At 40.5% G+C, this 21,367-nt stretch overlaps 1 protein-coding gene across 1 annotated transcript in view; it reads right to left on the bottom strand.

Annotated features, from left to right (window-relative positions):
- LOC126475012 (15-hydroxyprostaglandin dehydrogenase [NAD(+)]-like) overlaps window positions 1-21,367 on the bottom strand; it is a 67,428-nt gene that overhangs the window by 18,843 nt on the left and 27,218 nt on the right. Inside the window, exons 4-5 of the mRNA XM_050102550.1 lie at window positions 9,845-9,951; window positions 902-1,075 (exon numbers count right to left, since the gene is read on the bottom strand). Coding sequence (XP_049958507.1) covers window positions 902-1,075; window positions 9,845-9,951 — 281 coding nt within the window. The remainder of the gene's footprint in view (window positions 1-901; window positions 1,076-9,844; window positions 9,952-21,367) is intronic.

Below are 21,367 nucleotides of genomic sequence, written 5' to 3' on the forward strand. Positions count from 1 at the left end.
TTGTTACCTCCGGGTCACACCTGATATGATTGACCGTCAGACCCTACTCTGTCCAGATGAAACTTACTTTCCGACCGCAAAATATCATGCGCTTACATGGTTCAAAGGACTTACCGTCACCTATATCTTTAGCGACGGAGAGAAAGAGCAGCTTTATTACTGGTGGTTCCTACAAAATGCTCACATTGCCCTCGAACGCACAGCGAAATACCGTACGCTCTTCGCAAATTATTTACGCAGCGTTTTCGTTAACCCCCCACTCAGCTGGGGAGTGCCAAGCTGCGGTTAATGTTCTGTGCCGCATCACACTAACGGCTGAACGTTCTGCTGTCAGCCATGAGCGAAGGAAGAGACAGGCTGCTGCAAGGGTGCTGTTTTCGTTGGGGCACTAGCAAAGCAGAATGCCTTTGTTGCAGATGCCCTTCAAAGGCGCTGATGGAGATATCAGATAACGATGGCGAAGCACCAAGTGGAACCAGTTACATTTATTGAAGAACCTTTTAGTTGGAATTGCATCAGTGATTTACATTTTTCTTTTTTTGATTACTCTTTTATGCCACCTTTGTTGTTGTAACACTTACTTGTAACACTGAGTTACTAGAATTCTCATTTGTACACGTTTCGTAAATGTAATCATGTCAAAAAATGAATAAATACATTAAAAAAGTAGGAAACAGACCCCGGTTCGAATCCTGGCGTAGGTAAAAATTTTAATTCACTGCTTCGGCCTCTGATCATCGTCGTAGATGAAGTATTGACAGGAACATCACAGCTTCACATGATGTACCGTCAGAAGTCAGTGGTCAGTGTGCGTCTTGTAAAGAAAACATATTGTGTGTGGTACTGATTAGTCTAAAACTAAAAAAGTGTTGAGGCTATTTTTGCGGACTCTCTGACTCACCCCGTAGGCACGCGTGAGTGCTGTTACACCGTGCTTCGTGGCGCAGTAGATGGGCAGGAAAGGGGTCGTCTCGAGGCCGGCCAGAGAAGACAGGTTGACCACCACCCCGCCGGCACCGCCGTTCTGCTTGCCCATGTACTTGTACGCCAGCAGCAGGCCGTACACCACGCCTTTCTGCACACGGGAAGCAACCACCGTAGAAGCACATCACACACAGCTTCAAACGCATTTTGCTAGCTTACCTTTACGCTCGTGGTAATTTCCAAGAACGTTTGCGTAACGAAGCCGCAGTGTGCAAACGTTATACAGGGTGTTACAAAAAGGTACGGCCAAACTTTCAGGAAACATTCCTCACACACAAAGAAAGAAAATATGTTATGTGGACATGTGTCCGGAAACGCTTACTTTCCATGTTAGAGCTCATTTTATTACTTCTCTTCAAATCACATTAATCGTGGAATGGAAACACACAGCAACAGAACGTACAAGCGTGACTTCAAACACTTTGTTACAGGAAAAGTTCAAAATGTCCTCCGTTAGCGAGGATACATGCATCCACCCTCCGTCGCATGGAATCCCTGATGCGCTGATGCATCCCTGGAGAATGGCGAATTGTATCTCAGCCGTCCACAATAAGAGCACGAAGAGTCTCTACATTTGGTACCGGGGTTGCGTAGACGAGAGCATTCAAATGCCCCCATAAATAAAAGTCAAGAGGGTTGAGGTCAGGAGAGCGTGGAGGCCATGGAATTGGTCCACCTCTACCAATCCATCGGTCACCGAATCTGTTGTTGAGAAGCGTACGAACACTTCGACTGAAATGTGCAGGTGCTTCATCGTGCATGAACCACATGTTGTGTCGTACTTGTAAAGGCACATGTTCTAGCAGCACAGGTAGAGTATCCCGTATGAAATCATGATAACAGGCTCCATTGAGCGTAGGTGGAAGAACATGGGGTCCCGGCCGCGGTGTTCGTGCGGTTCTAGGCACTGCAGTCCGGAACCGCGGGACTGCTACGGTCGCAGGTTCGAATCCTGGCTCGGGCATGGATGTGTGTGATGTCCTTAGGTTAGTTAGGTTTAAGTAGTTCTAAGTTCTAGGGGACTGATGACCTAAGATGTTAAGTCCCATAGTGCTCAGAGCCAACATGGGGTCCAATCAAGACATCACCAACAATGCCTGCCAAAACGTTCATAGATGTCAACACAAGCACCGAAGTCAACATTACCTTCCTTCAATTGCGCCATCTGGCAGTGAATCGAGGAAGTACAGTACATACTGACGAAACTAAAATGAGCTCTAACATGGAAATTAAGCGTTTCGGGACACATCTCCATATAACATCTTTTCTTTATTTGAGTGTGAGGAATGTTTCCTGAAAGTTTGGCCGTACCTTTTTGTAACACCCCGCATATCGAACGTTCGATTCTAAATCGATCACGCGACTGTGGTGGCAGGCGTTATAAGCATGTTTATAATGGTCACTACAACAACGACGAAAGAGCGTTACTAAAATTGTTGTAATTACTAAGGCTGGTCCAAATGGCTCTGAGCACTACGGGACTTAACATATGAGGTCATCAGTCCCCTAGTACTTAGAACTACTTAAACCTAACTAACCTAAGTACATCACACACATCCATGCCCGAGGCAGGATTCGAACCTGCGACCGCAGCGGTCGCGCGGTTCCCGACTGAAGGGTCTAGAACCGCTCGGCCCCGGAGGCCGGCAATTACGAAGGAAACGAATTATCTCACACGTCGACGTTGTCGCCATGACAAAGTCCATTTGATGCATATGCTACGGGAAGCACACCCTTTTTGTCGTAACCTGGGTAGACTCTGCCAATGTCACGAAAATATATGGGTAGAGTGCCATATTTCCGACAAAACTTCAAACAATTTTCTGCATTGCTTAAGCATGGAATTAGATTCTTCCACGTGAGGCAATCGGCGGAAGAAACGTCTACAATACCAGACATCCCATTCACTTCCGTCATAAATCGTCTGGGTTTTCCTCGCATCTCACAAATGATTTATCATAACGCCCGCCACCACAGCTGCGTGATCGATTTACAGTCGCCTGTTCGATATATATCGTTTGCATCCTGCGACTTCGATAGGCAAACATTCTTGGAAATTACCAGGCTCGTCGTCTAGAAACTGGAGTGTACCGTTACATGAAGATATTTTGCGATTTTTATCACTTTTGCACTACAGAGGGCTCCAAATAATGCAGAGACTCTTTGATAGTCAATATTATTGAAACAAAATGACAGACCGTTACAATTCTTGTGCAGGGGAAGGTTATATTACGTGTTCAACGTGACCGCCAATAGTAGCCAAACTATGTCGATGCCGCTGAACTGTTGACCGAAATATGGCTGTCGGTGTTCCCGGTGTGACAGCCGCACAGGACACCTCGATGGTTTCTCGTAGCACGTTCAGTGTTACTGGCTTCTGTTGATAAATTTCGTTTTTCAGGGTCCCCCATCGGTAGAGGTCAAGAGGTGTAAGGTCTGGAGACCGTGGCGGGCACAGCTTTGTGTTGCCCAAATGATAATCTTACGTCATTCATGTCTGCGCTGTCATCTGTTGGAAAACGCGCGCCAAGATCTATTGACAAACAATGGACTACGCTACCGCGCAAAATTGCAACGATATTTCATTTTGCTCCAAAGATATTAACTATCGGAGTATCTAAATTATTCTGGACCTCTCTGTATTACTCAAAGACCTTGTAAAAAATAACTAGACTCACTGATGGCGCTGCAGTCGCGGGATAATTTGAACCTTCGGCTGGACGCCATTATAGTGGTTGTAGTCTGATGTGTTGTGTAGTATTATTGTTTATGAAGACCCTGATTCAACGTTGTATATTTGTTGGGGCGTACATACAGTATTTGTTACTCGTAATTCTACTGTCTGTGCGTTCCAATCAAAAGAAGTACAATGGTGAAGAGTTGTGCAGCGATTAATTGAACAAATAAATTCGAGAAAGGAACGAATATTACATTTCACAGGTATGTGAATATTTTAAGTTGTTTTGTATGTCGGTGCACTTGCTTAATAAATGTTTTTGTAACACGGTATTAGCATAATGTCTGTGCATCTATTTGCAGGTTTCCTTTCTCAAAACCACAGCTGTTACAAAAATGGTTACACGCTGTCAGGAGGCAAGATTTCCGACCGACTGAATACCATTTTATATGTTCTGATCATTTTGAAGAAAGTTGGCTGATAGGTAGTGTTTTCACGGTCTAGGTTAGGTTGAAACTTGATAATTTCGTCGTGAGTTGCCAAAGCACTATGCCGTATATAACGCACTTCTCGTCATAAAATCTAAAGCAAGGTAGAGTCAGAAAATATCTATTAATATAGTGGGCAAATATTCGAGTATTTTGATGCATTTTGCGTACATCTTTTGTAAATGAACTACGAAAAATGCTAGGGGTCCAGTCCATAACTTTTAGCTACGGCAGATTCCATGTAGTACGTAAGATAAATTCATAAACAGTGACTAGTTGCTGTTTGTTCATAAATTAAAAAGTATATTGTAGTAACGTATTTAAATGAGGCATTATGTTTGTGACCTAACTCAAGGGAAGGCATTTTATAACCAAAAGCGATGTATAAACATTCGAACTCAGCGCGTCAGTTTACCACTCTAATGGCCGCCAGCCAGCTATTCAATTTGTCCGCTCTTCACAGTCGACCACTCGTGCGGTTGTGGGGGCCTGGTATTACTATACCGTCTCTGCTTTTAATAAAAGGACAAAAAGATTAACATTAGATAGAAGGAGAAAATATTGGAACTTAAATTGTATATCATCTCCACACAACGAAAATGTAAGTTTGTAAAAACTTTTGTATTGTTGAAAACAGAGACACGAAGAAGGTTCAGTAAGTTCTGGAACTGATTTATTGCATGTGAAACAAGAGGAGCTATTGTTCGAAGGAAGGGGCTATCTAGACTGAAGTTTTATGAACTAACAGTTTTTTAGCGATTGCCAACGGATTTTTCGTGTACACGAGAGCTACAGTGTTGCATGTTTCTTTTTTGTCATTGTATCTGGCCCACAGTGGCATTCATGTCCGTCCGTTTTTGGCCAAATTAGGGATAACAGTCGTTCAACATATCGTATAGTCATCTGATTTGGTTATGGAAGAATTCGTGGCTCTACGATCGGTGTTGCGGAGGGGTGGCAAGGGAAGGACATATGCAGAAAACAAAAGCATACTCATTATCTGAGCCGAGGCAGAGGTGGGGAGAGGGGGGGGGGGGGAGAGGGAAGGGGGATGAAGTAATTATTGTTTGTTTTGAGGAAGAGGGACACATGGAGACAAAATAAAACAAAGCTATTGGACAATTACACTTGTTAATTGGTAAACATACCACCACTTTCTAACAGCTACTAATCACCTACAACATACTTAACAGAGTATAGCGAAGAAAGACAGCATCTGGATCAATTGATATGTTTTATTAGCATACCTGGCTAGCCTTACACAATGAAAAGATTTATTTATGCCTGAGAAGGAAACAAATTAGTTAGAATAACAAGAGGAAATTTGCAAAGTTAATATATGTTTAGTGTAAAGATGTCTCTCTTATACAGATGGTTGCCGATGTAGCCTGTGGTATCTGATAAAGCACTGAAATCTGACTTACATAGCAAAAGCATGAGCCTGTGACACTAGCGACATCCAAACAAACTTTTTATGAGAACTTATCTGAAAACAAATCTGCCGGCGAAACTGCATTCATCAACAAACTGCAACACAAGTATTTATCAGAAGCTGAAAGATTAAGTAAAATATGAGAAGAGTATGTGGTACTACAAAGTGGGTAAGTCATTAGTTTAAACAGAAGAAAGATGATTTGACTAGTGGAGTTGTGATCGTGCATAACTACATGTTCTAAGAGCAAACGAAAGAAGTTTCAACAAGATAAGCAGACGAACCCGTATTACGGTTACGAATGTGATCTAATTGTAATGACTTCAGATAAAGAATAGGCAGTCATGTATAAATGTCTGCAAAGAATATCTGGCTTTACACAAAGGACCAAATAGACAATCTCCACAAAATATGACAAAACAATGTGCTCACGTGCTGTTGAATGAGATAGGGATTGAATAACGCAGTTGCTCACGAATATATAAAATATGCATAGATATTGCCACACACATGGACATTTGACTCTAGCCGTGTCACAAAGAAAACTAAGTTGCGTTTCAATTGGAACATGCAGCAATCGTGAAGAATTTTCCCGACCTAACCTTGACTTCTAAAAATAGAGGCATCCTACAGGAATTTAGCAAAATATGCTTGCACAGTGTTGCTTAAGCTCTCTCCCAGCAAACTGGCGACAGAATGGCGTGAAAATCCTACACATGTTCACGCATCCGAAAAGAACTGATTTCAGCACCAGAGTGTTCTTCTGTCTCACTACATGCTGTGTACGAACTGGAGACTGCTGGGAAACAGTTTGATTGACCTGAAGTACCCAACCTGCACAAGAACTGTCACTTGTACCTACACTGTTGTTATATCTGTCACAGATTCCGCTTTAGAGATTGCACAAGCCGCCGTCTTCCACACTGAGGCTTGGACGTACACAATCTCGTCGCCCATTTGTGCTTTCACTGTCCTTCAACTACTTTCCAGTAGCATGTGTACTGCCTACTAGCCTCACTCTTCACGAGACTCTCGTTCCCAGGCGCCTGGCCTCGAAATTCTGCTATGTGACATAGTTGCTATGTCAGTGGACTTCCCCGTATACTGTCCAGAACTGTTGATATTTTTAAAAATATCGGAAACATCACTATTGGCTCTCGATGTATCGGAAAGAGATCGATATATCGGCGGAAACGATATCTACGTCCTGGCCTATAAAAATATCGGCTGCATATTGTATATATACTGCCGCTTTTAGAGCTGTAGATTTAAGCATTGATATATTAGATATTCTGTAAATCAACAAGCTAATAGCCTACCTGTCCCCCTTAGCTCCCCCGGGGGGGGGGGGGGGGGGGGGGAGTCACAATAGTCATCATTTTTTTGTCACGAGACTGCCGGTTTCGGTCTATAATGACCATCTTCAGATCTGTTTTATAAAAACATATCCTATTCACTAGAATTGAAGTAAAGGAGATTTATTCTATATTCGGATCACCGCTCAATTCGCAGCCATGTCGCACTTTGTGGTACACGTACTTGCTTCAAAGAATCAAAGAGAAAGATTGGACCTGATGAATGTTCAAAAAGTAGTAAGATTCCTTCATCCAGTGAAAGTAAAGTTATGTTCCACTTTTATTTCAAAAGAACAACTTCAAATATTTACCGAAAATTGTGAAACAACACAAAGTAAAAATATCGGCACTCGATATTACTATTTTGACATCGATATATAGGGGGAGAAGTATATATCGATATTTTATCGAGAGCCCTAATACAGTCCATACTGTCGCTAGAATGACTCCATGTATGACTACCTACATACTTTTCTAGGCCGACTTTCACATTCGCGACAGGCAGTTGTTTATGATATTTTTGCTCATGAACGTATATGATTAGGAAGGACTTTGTTCCCACCATCTTTTCTGCCGCCATAATTGTAACATTGGAAATGTATATCTCAAACGTAGTCACCATTTTTTTACTCCTATGACCATCTTCCTTCAAAAATGTTTGTACCTGGTTTTCTGTTTCACATACCCATTCAAATTATGACAGTCATCTTTGCCGCCAGTGTTCTGAACGGGAACGAAACGAAAACTGTTATCGTCGCCGACTAGTCTTTTATTCTCAGATGCTGATCTTCTGTTACCGCAAATCAGTTGCAAGCAAACGTAAGTAGCATCAAATGACCCCCTTCGTCACTATTTCACAGCTGGAGCGATCCTACAATTGGGCAAGACTCTATTTTGTTGTATCACCAACTTCTGTAGGAAATGACTCTCTGATTTCAGAGTAATTATCGTGAATAAAAGTGTCATTTCTCTTCCTTTCAGAGGGTATTAATCTCAGTTACCTTCTATAACGCATTCGAAGTTTCGTCGAGTTATGTTAGGTGCTACCGACACATCATGCGAAAGTTACTTTTGTCGTTACGTTTTGCACAGCAGTGTACTTTTACATAATAGACATGAAGTTTATAGGTGCATGGTTTTTAATACCTTTCTTGCGAAGCAAAGCAATGGACACGGAGATAAAATTAGAAAAAAATTGTGCTATACAGAGCGGTAGCTACAATTATTCTTTCAGAATCGAATAGGAAGAGGGAAGCGTTTCGAAATAAAACTGGTATGCCACGAATCTTTGGGTTAGCACACTGGACCCGCATTCGGGATGACGACGGTTTAAACCCGCGTCCGGCCATCCCGATTTTAGGTTTTCCGCCATTCAGGCAAATGCCGGGATGGTTCGTTTGAAAGGGCACGACCGTCTTCCTTCCCCATCCTTCCGTAATCCGATGAGACCGATGAACCCGCTGTTTGGTACCCTCCCTCAAATCAATCAACCAACCAACCAACCAACTTGATAAAAAACTGAAGCACCTAGAAGGTGAGGAGGAAACGAATTGAAACTTCACTGTCTGAGACAGTATATGATACTACTTTAGTGATTAGATAATTGAACAAATTTTAAGAAAGAACTTGGCATTATGAGCCCACTTATCAGTATGATGCACAGACTCAAGTCTGGATGCAGGCACTTTTTCGTTTGTGATGGCTCTCATAAAGCCGTTGAATCCCCTCCAGAGGCTAGCCGATCCACAAGGGATCTAAGCGGTCCTCGATATCCTGGAGACTGATGATAGATTTGGGGATCTGGTCAGGAGTACCTCACCATTATGTAGATATTTCATAGAGATACGTGCTATGTGTGGACGAGTATTGTCCTATTAAAACTGGCATCATGATACTGTAACACATGAGGACACCGGATGTCCATGACGTGCAGTTGTGCTGTCAGCATTCCCTCGGTCACCACCATCCCCGATCTGAAGTCATCACCAGTGGCTCCCCACACGATGGCACCAGGAGTATTGTCATCTGGGGTATTTTAGAAACGCGATTCGTCTCTGAGCAATACGCTACGCCATTAATCAGGTGTCCATGCTTCCAGATCACGGCATCACCCCAATTTCAGCCGTTTGTCTTGAGGTGTTAATGGCAGCCTACGCATGGGACCATAGCTCCTTACTCCAACAGCAGCTAGTCTCTGATCAGTGGTACGGGATGACACAGAACGTTGCAAACTGTCCACTACTTCTTCTTGAATGGAAGTCGCAGATGTCGAGTGATTATGATGTGCTTGGTGCACAGTATGCCAATACCCATTTGTGATGGTCGGACGTGGTCTATCGGAACCTTGACCACATTGGGCTATTGTCATGTCAGAAAGCTCAACAAATCTGGACACTGCACGATCCGACCAGCCAGCCAACTGAAGACTCGCAACGAGGTCGCTTTTAAACTGTGTCAGAGGTTGATGACGCTGTTTCAAACGAGTAACCATCATATCCGTGTCCTTCAGTGATCACTCAACATCTGACGCTGTTCATGCCCCGTATATACCTTACCAGGCCTGGTAATAAAACTAAATACAACGAATACTAATGCATTCTGATGACCGTTCTACCTGTCACAGAGAACTGCAATTCGAGTCATTTATATACCTGCCGATTGTGTGTACATGTACGAAGTTACATTGGCAGCTGTCCGTGTCTTCTGGCTGCTTTACTTCTTTTGTCAGGCGGTGTATAAATGGTCAGATGCCTTTGAATGAATTCAACAGAACAGATGACTGAAAATGGTATGATGAATTTGTAGATGACTGGGGACAGACTGAAGACAGATGCCAGTCGAAGACAATGCGACAAAGAAAAGGACTCAAAAAACAGGGAAGTGGAGGTATACTCGTGTTGCTACGTACCACGTTGATGTCCACCTGCTTCTCCCACACACAGTCACGCATGATGCCAGCATTGTTGATCACGATGTCCAGACGGTTGAATGTTGATTTGGCTGCTTTGAAGACCTCTGAAACAAGATAGTCTCAGTTTTTCAATTCATTTCTGTTCAGTTGAAAATTATTAGGTGTTCATATCGATGAGAATTTAAACTGAAAAATAAAAACACATTTTGGAACTCCTAAAACAACTTAGTGCAGCAACTTTTGCACTTAGAATCGTTGCAAATCTTGGGAAGAGACAAATCAATAAGTTGAAGTATTTTGCGTATTTTCATTCAATAATGTCACATGGAATAATGTTCTGGGGTAACTCATCTTTAAGAAAGAAAGTCTTAATTGCTCAAAACGTGCTGTAAGATTAATATTTGTCGCTAATCCACAATCATCTTATAGACCCCTGTTTAAGGAGATATATTTATTCACACATGAATTTTGTTGTAAATAATTCACTGAAGTTCAAAAGGAGCAAGGATGTGCGTAATCACAATACCAGGAGGAAAACTGACATTCATTACCCCACATTAATGTTATCTTTTTCACAAACAAGGTGCACAATGATGCAACCAAAAGTTTTCATTACTTACCCAGGGATATAAAATGTTTGACACTTAGCAAAGAAAACTTTGAAAACAAACTAAACGTTAACCCCTGACAACTTCTATTCTGTAGAAGAATTTCTTTTTCTGTAACGTCTGAAAAGTGGTGGGTAGGAATTTCTAACTCACATCTACCTCTCTCTCTCTCTCTCTCTCTCTCTCTCTCTCTCTCTCTCTCTCTCTCTATATATATATATATATATATATATATATATATATATATATATATATATATATATATATATCCAGTAAGTAACTATACTTAAAAATTAAGTTGTGATGTTAAAATGACTCATTCCATATCATTACGATTTATCATACAAATGATCCATCGAACATGAAACTCGTGAACATCAAGACTTTGTTGCAGATATATACTGCTGACCATTAAAATTGCAATAGCAATTGTATGTATAACATAAAAACATAAAACATTTTAATATAATACTTACTACTTTGTCAGGAGATCATCAAAATAGGTGAATACCATACAGATAACTGGAACAGCTAATATTTACGGAATTAATGTACTGCCAGAATGAAGCATTGTTATGCATTATTAGTAAATTTATCATACACAAAATACCTAATCTTGACTGTTGTGACCAAGTGCTGTCAAAACTGAAATCTAACAGACACTTTTAGTTAAGCTGGTCTAATAGTCTCTGTTAAGACATTCATCTATAGAGTAGAAGGAGTTGCCTATCAAAAGTCTTTCAAACTCTGTTTAAAGCGTGCTTTATCTGAAACCAAGTTTTCAATGGTTGCTGGCAATTTATTGAAAATGTGTGTTTCTGAATATTGGGCCCCTTTATGGACTGAGGTAAGTGATTTTAGGACTTAATGTGGATTGTTCTTATTCCTAGTACTGCTACTATGTATTGTGGTATTGCTTGGAAAAAAGCGATATGTTACTTGCAACAAATTTCATTAAGGAATAAATATACTGAGGAGCAGTGGTTAGAATACAAAGTTCCTTGAGCAGGTTTCTACATGATGTTCTTGAATTTACACCACAAATGATTCTTATTACACACTTTTGCACACTAAAAACTTTTGCTCAGTTTGATGAGTTACCCCTGAATATGATCCCGTGTGATATAACAGAATGAAAGTAAGCAAAGTATGTAATTTTTTATACTTGTATCTCCTACATTTGACATCATTCTCGCTGCAAATACAGACTTGTTTAGGAGCTTAAGCAATTCTGTGGTATGCCCTTCCCAACTGAATTTATTACCTAGTTGTAATCCCAGAAATTTAACACTGTCAACCTCTTCGATCTGTATGTCTTCCTGTTATTGCACCTGCTGGAAGGAAATCTCTTACAGGTTCTGAACTGCATATAGTGGGTCTTTTCAAAGTTTAATGACAGTGAACATGCTTTAACCCATTTATTAATGTCAGCAAAAATTTGATTAGCAGCTATTTCTAAATCTGTACTTGACTTCCTACTTACTGCAATGTTTGTATCATCTGCAAAGAAAACAAACTTAGTATCTGGCAATGTAACAGCTGAGAGGGCATGAATGCACACAAGAAAAAGCAATGGACCCAAGATGGAACCTGAGGAACATCACATGTAATTAATTCCCAATTAGATGAAGACTGACTGCTTATTGCACAGGTATTCTGCAATGACCAGTGACACCCTTTGTTTCCTGTTAGTTAGATATGAGTCAAACCATTTCGCAGCATTGCCAGTGACACCATAATATTCTAATTTACTTAAGGGAAAGGTGTGGTTCACACAGTTAAAGGCTATTAACATGTCACAGAAAATACCAGTAGCCTCTAATTTATTATCTAATGAATTAAATACATTCTCACTGTAAGTGTCAATAGCCTTCTCTATGTCAGAACCCTTAAGAAATTCAAACTGTGACTTGGAAAATATATTACTTGCAGTCAGATGCTTAAGGAGAGGCTTGAACACAACCTTTACAAATATTTTTGAGAAAGCCAGCAAAAGTGAAATTGGTAGATAGTTCGATGGTGTCTCTTTATCCCTCTTCTTGTAAAGAGGCTTAACTTCAGCATATTTCAGCGTCTGGAAATGTTCCACTGATAAGAGATTGACTACATAAATAACTTAAGATAGAACTCAGTGTAATGTGTACTACCCAAATTATCAGCTGTGTGAACCAGAGGTGATCTTTTTGCGTACCGAATGGCTTCTGATTCCATAACACTAGATGAAAGCCCCATGTGATGATGACATATGCAATATGGCAACATTCGTTCCCCTCTGAGTCTCCACACACAGACAAATCCATCGTTATGATGTATATAGAATCAGGATTCGTCTGAAAAGACGATGTGTGGTCACTCCTGTGACCAGTGTTGGCGTTGGACTCACAACTGTTTGCACGCCCATCTCTGCTGTCAAGTCAAAGGAAGTTGCAGCAATGATCGCTGTGCTGACAGTCCTTGGTGCCCCTTGAATCGTCCTGCAGTCCGAATGAATACCTATCTTGCTGCAAACTAGCCAGTTTCCTGGCTTAAAACACATAACATGGCAGTACAATCCTGCATGGGCGAGGTACCAATACGTCAATCCTCTCGGGAGCTAGTCTCGTGGAGCCGTTGAGATCCTGCATGGCGTTGAGTGTGGCCCTCCTGAACATACTGGATCCATTTTTCGCACGACGGTCTTGAGATCCCAAGCAATATGTGGAGCACCATTTCGCCGCTCTTGAATTTACGACACCTACTGATAGACGTTTCTCTTTCCTATACAGGGTATTAAGATGACCTGCACACTAACTGCCAACATTTAAAAAGAATTTTTGAAAGAGCCATCCACTCCTTATATAGCACATCCTATCCGTTTCGTGCTGTTGCGCTGAAACGCTGCACATTTGAATATCAAAGCATATATTACACTTAATAACAATTTGACATTCTGATGAAAACACATGTCACTGGTGTATTATTGTACAATATTTAGTATTTATTTTACAAACTGGGTTTCCTCTGTTACATCATCATCATAAATGGTGCACAATTCCATATTTCGGAAAAGTCTTACTGAATGTAGCAAGGAAGCTTAAATTCAGAAACTTTAAAACATAATTTCATGTGCACTGGGCTGTTGGACATTTTTTGTCCAATGGTAAAGACAGCACTCCAGCTTTGGAAGAGTGAAATATACGAAATTACTTGTAACTGTAGCAAATTCTGTGTCAGTCTGGCAGGGCAATATGCACCTGCTTGAAGGAACACCACAGAAGTTGGAAACCTTGAAAAGGAGACTCTACTTTTGTAGAAAGAAGGTCAGAGTTAGAAGGTGCAACAAGAGGCATTACATTTCATCTGTAAAGGAAGGAAGATGAACTATCGTAAAATAATGGAAACTAACAAATATATGTCCACCTGCCCAAGCTAAATACTGATTGACCAGATACAGTTCTCTCACTCATCCCTTCTAACTGTAGATACTACTCACAATTTCACCCTGCCCTGTGAAAATTTTTTTAATTTGTATTACGGAGCAGCTTCACTTACCTGCTAAATCTCACTCGCATAGATTATTTTGTTCACCACACCCTTGGAACATGTCATCTAAGTTTATTGTTCATTATTTTCGTATAAGAAAAATTGTAGATTGTTGTATAGTTCATTAGCTGATATCACACTTATTATCTTAGTTAAAATATCTTACATCGTATTTTCACTGTGATAATTTCTCTCGTTTTATTCCTAAATACAACATTAACATTTTTGTCTTTGGAAATGAGAATACTCTCAAGTTTGTGGCATAAATAATAATTAGTATAAAACATTACACTAGTATCGTGTGTGTTTTCATTGATAATGTATGAAATGCTCTACTATTAACCGACAGAACGATCAATCGATGCGATTTGACGTTCGTTGCATGTCGCCTTCATAGCGCTGCAATTTGAAGGTCAGCAGTGTATTTTGTGTTACGTCATTCTGAAATGCAAGCAAACGGAATAGCTACGATGACGTTGGTTATTTGTGTGACTTAGATTATGTGAAATTATACTTCTCAGAGAGCCGCAATTAGCTTCTCTAAAAACGGTGCTTATTTCATACAGCATATACTAGTTTCGTGCGTTTACAATGTCTTTCTATCATATTACGAGAAGATCTATGCGGAGGTAATTAGACTATTACGAGATTTCAGGTCCGTTAGTTATGCAGACAACTATCCTTAAAACGAAACATAAAAGAACATTGGTCTGCGTAATTAGCGGCCCTGAATGCTTATAATTTAGTTTGAAACGACAGCCGTTGTTGGAGTTTCAAAACCAAACTATTTTTAATGAAACAATTATATTCAACTAACTGAATGACACTATGAAGAAGTTTGCCACTGCGAAGCAGGATCTTCTGACCATGTCTTGCACTTCTTGTGCATATGTGAGTTACGCAAACTTACGGATTTTTACATTTCTATAATATAATTTTTCACTGATTTTTTAACAAAACAAACCAGAAACTTAAGTTGGTTAGACATCGCATCTTATTTCTTGACGCAGTTCTTGACAACAGAAAGACAATTGTCCTACAGTTCGAGGATTTCTTTTATTTTCGTATAGTTAGAATGGAATGTAGTCGAATTAAATCGGGTGAAGCCGAGGGAATTATATTAGGAAATGAGACGCTTAAAGTAGTAAATGAGTTCTGCTATTTCGAATGTAGTAGAATTAAATAGGGTGATGCTGAAAGAATTAGATTAGGAAATGAGACGCTTAAAGCAGTAAATGAGATTTGCTATTTGGGGAGCAAAATAACTGGTGATGGTCGAAGTAGAGTGGATGTAAAATGTAGAATGGCAATGGCAAGGAAAGCGTTTCTGAAGAAGAGAAATTTGTTAACTTCGAGTATAGATTTAAGTGTCAGGAAGTCGTTTCTGAAAGTAATTGCGTGGAGTGTAGCCATGTATGGAAGTGAAACATGGACGATAACTAGTTTCGACAAGAAGAGAATAGAAGCTTTCGAAATGTGGTGCTACAGAAGAATGCTGAAGATTAGGTGGGTAGATCACATAACTAATGAGGAGGTATTGAATAGGATTGGGGAGAAGAGAAGTTTGTGGCACAACTTGACTAGAAGAAGGGACCGGTTGGTAGGACATGTTCTGTGGCATCAAGGGATCACAAATTTAGCAATGGAGGGCAGCGTGGAGGGTAAATATCGTAGAGGGAGACGAAGAAATGAATACACTAAACAGATTGAGAAGGATGTAGGTTGTAGTAAGTACTGGGAGATGAAGAAGCTTGCACAGGATAGAGTAGCATGGAGAGCTGCATCAAGCCAGTCTCTGGACTGAAGACCGCAACAACAACATAGTTAGAAACCTGAATTGTAAATCGAATATATGATACGCATCAGATGACCAGAGATATTCGAAGGATGAAGAAAGGAACAACGGCTGGAGATTATGGTGCTTCAGTGGAAATGACTGAAGCTGGAGGGAAGGTAATGCAAAGGGAACATGCAAAATTTTGAACAAAATGTGTGCGGAACAAGATAATTCTCCAAAACTGGATCGATGCTTAATTCAACGAAGACAAAAAAACCTATGAATTCAACGAAGACAAAAAAAAAAAAAACCTATGGACCTGGCAACCTCCTTTCCCTAACTTACGAGGTATTCGTTAAATTTATAACAACCACATAAAAAATGCTTCACATTGTAATCAAGCGAAGGAACAAGCTGGATTTATAAAGGACCATCGAGATGGCTCTAGACGTAGGTATACTACAAGGGACCATTTGCAAATAGAAAACATTACAGGTGAGAAAAATGAATATGAATATCATCTTTCTCTCTCATATATACATTTTGACTCGGTTTGAAAAGAAATCTGTATCAACAGCCTTCGAGAAACAAAGGTCTGATTGAATATATTAACATACTGTAGAAAACGTAATCCAATGCTACAGTCTCTATTGGACATCATCTGGATAGAGAGAAATTGAATAAGTAGTTAAATAAAAAGATTACATCTAACTAAAACAATTCTCAGAAGTCGTGGAGGAAGATTACAGATTCTTAATTTCCTTTTGATGATGTTTTCATAATTATTCTCAGTAAACGAATCGACTGCTATAACAGCTCTTGAGCAACTACTATGGCTTTCATTGTTCTTTTACAGCACCACATTTATTTATAGTTTTCATTACACTTCTTTTTTTAGAAAATACTTCCTAAGCCTTACATTTATAATACGTATTAACATATTTCTCTTTCAACAAGTTTTTCATACTGTTGCATTTTTGCATTTTACATTCTCGTCAGTTACTTTGCTACCTGAATTGCCACTCGTCTGCTACTTTTAGTATCCTGTTTCCTCATCTAACTCCTTTAGCACCATCTGACTGAATACAGATTCACTGGTTACCCTTGCTTTAATGTTATTAATATTCATTTATAACATATATTCAAGGCACTACTCGTTTCTTTAAACTTATGTTCCAAATGCTTTGTCGTCTCTGACAGTATTACAATGTCTTTGCCAAACTCAAATTTTTTATTTCTTCTCTCCGAGCTTTAACTCCCTTCCCAAATTTACATTAGTTTTCCTTTACTGTTTGCTCAGTGTGTAGATTAAATAACGTGGGGCATAGGCTACAGCTCTGTCTCACTCCCGTCTCAGTAACTATCCTCATTTCACGTCCTTCGACTCTTACCGGGTGGAGAAATGTAGGGTCCCCCTGAATAGGTCAGGCGTGCACTATACGCAGGAAGTGGCTTCAAGGGTAGCGGAGTACGTGTGGAGTGCACATGTGGGTTTTTTAGGTTAGAGAATTCCCTCCCTAGGCCCGACAAGACGCCTCCAGAGACGCGACAAGGTTGTTGTTGCTGTTGTGGTCTTCAGTCCTGAGACCGGTTTGATGCAGCTCTCCATGCTACTCTATCCTGTGCAAGCTTCTTCATCTCCCAGTACCTACTGCAGCCTACATCCTTGTGAATCAGCTTAGTGTATCCATCTCTTGGTCTCCCTCTACGATTTTTACCCTCCACGCTGCCCTCCATTGCTAAATTTGTGATCCCTTGATGCCTCAGAACATGTCCTACCAACCGGTCCCTTCTTCTAGTCAAGTTGTGCCACAAACTTCTCTTCTCCCCAATCCTATTCAATACCTCCCCATTAGTTACGTGATCTACCCACCTAATCTTCAACATTCTTCTGTAGCACCACATTTCGAAAGCTTCTATTCTCTTCTTGTCCAAACTATTTATCGTCCATGTTTCACTTCCACACTCCTACACTTCTACACTCCATACAAATACTTTCAGAAATGACTTCTTGACACTTAAATCTATATTCGATGTTAACAAATTTCTCTTCTTCAGAAACGCTTTCCTTGCCATTGCCAGTCTACATTTTATATCCTCTCTACTTCGACCATCATCAGTTATTTTGCTCCCCAAATAGCAAAACTCCTTTACTACTTTAAGTGTCTCATTTCCTAATCTAATTCCCACAGCATCACCCAACTTAATTCGACTACATTCCATTATCCTCGTTTTGCTTTTGTTGATGTTCATCTTATACCCTCCTTTCAAGACACTGTCCATTCCGGTCAACTGCTCTTCCAAGTCCTTTGCTGTCTCTGACAGAATTACGATGTCATCGGCGAACCTCGAAGTTTTTATTTCTTCTCCATGGATTTTAATACCTACTCTACATTTTTCTTTTGTTTCCTTTACTGCTTGCTCAATATACAGATTGAACAACATCGGGGAGAGGCTACAACCCTGTCTCACTCCCTTCCCAACCACTGCTTCCCTTTCATGCCCCTCGACTCTTATAAGTGCCATCTGGTTTATGTACAAATTGTAAATATCCTTTCGCTCCCTGTATTTTACCCCTGCCACCTTTAAAATTTGAAAGAGAGTATTCCAGTTAACATTGTCAAAAGCTTTCTCTAAGTCTACAAACGCTAGAAACGTAGGTTTGCCTTTCCTTAATCTTTCTTCTAAGATAAGTCGTAGGGTCAGTATTGCCTCACGTGTTCCAACATTTCTACGGAATCCAAACTGATCTTCCCCGAGGTCGGCTTCTACAAGTTTTTCCATTCGTCTGTAAAGAATTCGCATTAGTATTTTGCAGCTGTAACTTATTAAACTGATAGTTCGGTAATTTTCGCATCTGTCAACACCTGCTTTCTTTGGGATTGGAATTATTATATTCTTCTTGAAGTCTGAGGGTGTTTTGTCTGTCTCATACATCTTGCTCACCAGATGGTAGAGTTTTGTCAGGACTGGCTCTCTCAAGGCTGTCAATAGTTCTAATGGAATGTTGTCTACTCCCGGGGCCTTGTTTCGACTCAGGTCTTTCAGTGCTCTGTCAAACTCTTCACGCAGTATCGTATCTCCCATTTCATCTTCATCTACATCCTCTTCCATTTCCATAATATTGTCCTCAAGTACATCGCCCTTGTATGGACCCTCTATATACTCCTTCCACCTTTCTGCTTTCCCTTCGTTGCTTAGAACTGGGTTTCCATCTGAGCTCTTGATATTCATACAAGTGTCTCTCTTTTCTCTAAAGGTCTCTTTAATTTTCCTGTAGGCAGTATCTATCTTACCCCTAGCGATATGCGCCTCTACATCCTTACATTTGTCCTCTAGTCATGCCTGCTTAGCTATTTTGCACTTCCTGTCGATCTCATTTTTGAGTCGTTTGTATTCCTTTTTGCCTCCTTCATTTACTGCATTTTTATATTGTCTCCTTTCATCAATTAAATTCAATATTTCTTCTGTACCCAAGGATTTCTACTAGCCCTCGTCTTTTTACCTACTTGTTCCTCTGGTGCCTTCACTACTTCATCCCTCAGAGCTACCCATTATTCTTCTACTGTATTTCTCTGCCGCATTCCTGTCAATTGTTCCCTTATGCTCTCCCTGAAACTCTGTACAAGGTAGTAGTAGGCAAAATGCAACAGGGAATAACAATATTAATGTGGTAATAGTAAACTGCAGGAGCATCTATAGAAAGGTCCCAGAACTGCTCTCATTAATAAACGGTCACAATGCCCACATAGTACTACGGACGGAAAGTTAGCTGAAACCAGGTGTAAACAGTAATGAAATTCTAAACTTAGATTGGAATGTATACTGCAGAGACATGGTGGAAGGTGAAGGGGAGGCGTGTTTATACCGACAAAGAGTGCAATAGTATCGAAGGAAATTGACGGAGAACCGAAATGTGAAATAATTTGGGTGAATGTCACGGTTAAAGCAAGCTCAAACATGGTAATTGGATGTCTCTATAGGAACCCTGGCTCAGCAGCCGTTGTGGCAGAGCACCTGAAGGAAAATTTGGAAAATATTTCGAGTAGATTTCCCGACCATGTTCTGGTTCTGGGTGGAGATTTTAATTTACCAGATATAGACTGGGGACTCAAACGTTTACAACAGGTGGCAGGGACAAAGAATCCTGTGAAATTTTTTTAAGTGCATTATCTGAAAACTAACTTGAGCAGTTAAACAGAGAACCGACTCGTGGCGATAACATATTAGACCTTCTGGTGACAAACAGACGCAGACTATTTGAAAAAGTTAACGCAGAACAGGGAATCAGCAATCATAAAGCGGTTACTACATCGATGATTTCGGCCGTAAATAGAAATATTAAAAAAGGTAGGAAGATTTTTCTGTTTCGCAAAAGTGACAAAAAGCAGGTTACTGAGTACTTGACGGCTCAACACAAAAGTTTTATCTCAAATACAGATAGTGTTGAGGATCAGTGGACAAAGTTCAAAACCATCGTACAATATGCTTTAGATGAGTATGTGCCAAGCAAGATCGTAAGAGATGGAAAAGAGCCACCGTGGTACAACAACCGAGTTAGGAAACTGCTGCGGAAGCAAAGGGAACTTCACAGCAAACATAAACATAGCCAAAGCCTTGCAGACAAACAAAAATTACGCGAAGCGAAATGTAGTGTGAGGAGGGCTATGCGAGAGGCGTTCAATGAATTCGAAAGTAAAGTTCTATGTACTGACTTGGCAGAAAATCCTAAGAAATTCTGGTCTTATGTCAAAGCGGTAGGTGGATCAAAGCAAAATGTCGAGACACCCTGTGACCAAAATGGTACTGAAACAGAGGATGACAGACTAAAGGCCGAAATCCTAAATGTATTTTTCCAAAGCTGTTTCACAGAGGAAGACTGCAGTGTAGTTCCTTCTCTAGATTGTCGCACAGATGACAAAATGGTAGATATCGAAATAGACGACAGAGGGATAGAGAAACAATTAAAATCACTCAAAAGAGGAAAGGCCGCTGGACCTGATGGGATACCAGTTCGATTTTACACAGAGTACGCGAAGGAACTTGCCCCCCTTCTTGCAGCGGTGTACCGTAGGTCTCTAGAAGAGCGTAGCGTTCCAAATGATTGGAACAGGTCATCACCGTTTTCAAGAAGGGACGTCGAACAGATGTGCAGAACTATAGACCTATATCTCTAACGTCGATCAGTTGTAGTATTTTGGAACACGTATTATGTTCGAGTATAATGACTTTTCTGGAGACTAGAAATCTACTCTGTAGGAATCAGCATGGGTTTCGAAAAAGACGGTCGTGTGAAACCCAGCTCGCGCTATTCGTCCACGAGACTCAGAGGGCCATAGACACGGGTTCACAGGTAGATGCCGTGTTTCTTGACTTCCGCAAGGCGTTCGATACAGTTCCCCACAGTCGTTTAATGAACAAAGTAAGAGCATATGGACTATCAGACCGGTTGTGTGTTTGGATTGAAGAGTTCCTAGATAACAGAACTCAGCATGTCATTCTCAATGGAGAGAAGTCTTCCGAAGTAAGATTGATTTCAGGTGTGCCACAGGGGAGTGTCATAGGACCGTTGCTATTCACAATATACATCAGTGACCTTGTGGATGACATCGG

This window comes from Schistocerca serialis, chromosome 4 (assembly GCF_023864345.2).
Source record: "Schistocerca serialis cubense isolate TAMUIC-IGC-003099 chromosome 4, iqSchSeri2.2, whole genome shotgun sequence".
In the NCBI taxonomy this organism is placed as follows: domain Eukaryota; kingdom Metazoa; phylum Arthropoda; class Insecta; order Orthoptera; family Acrididae; genus Schistocerca; species Schistocerca serialis.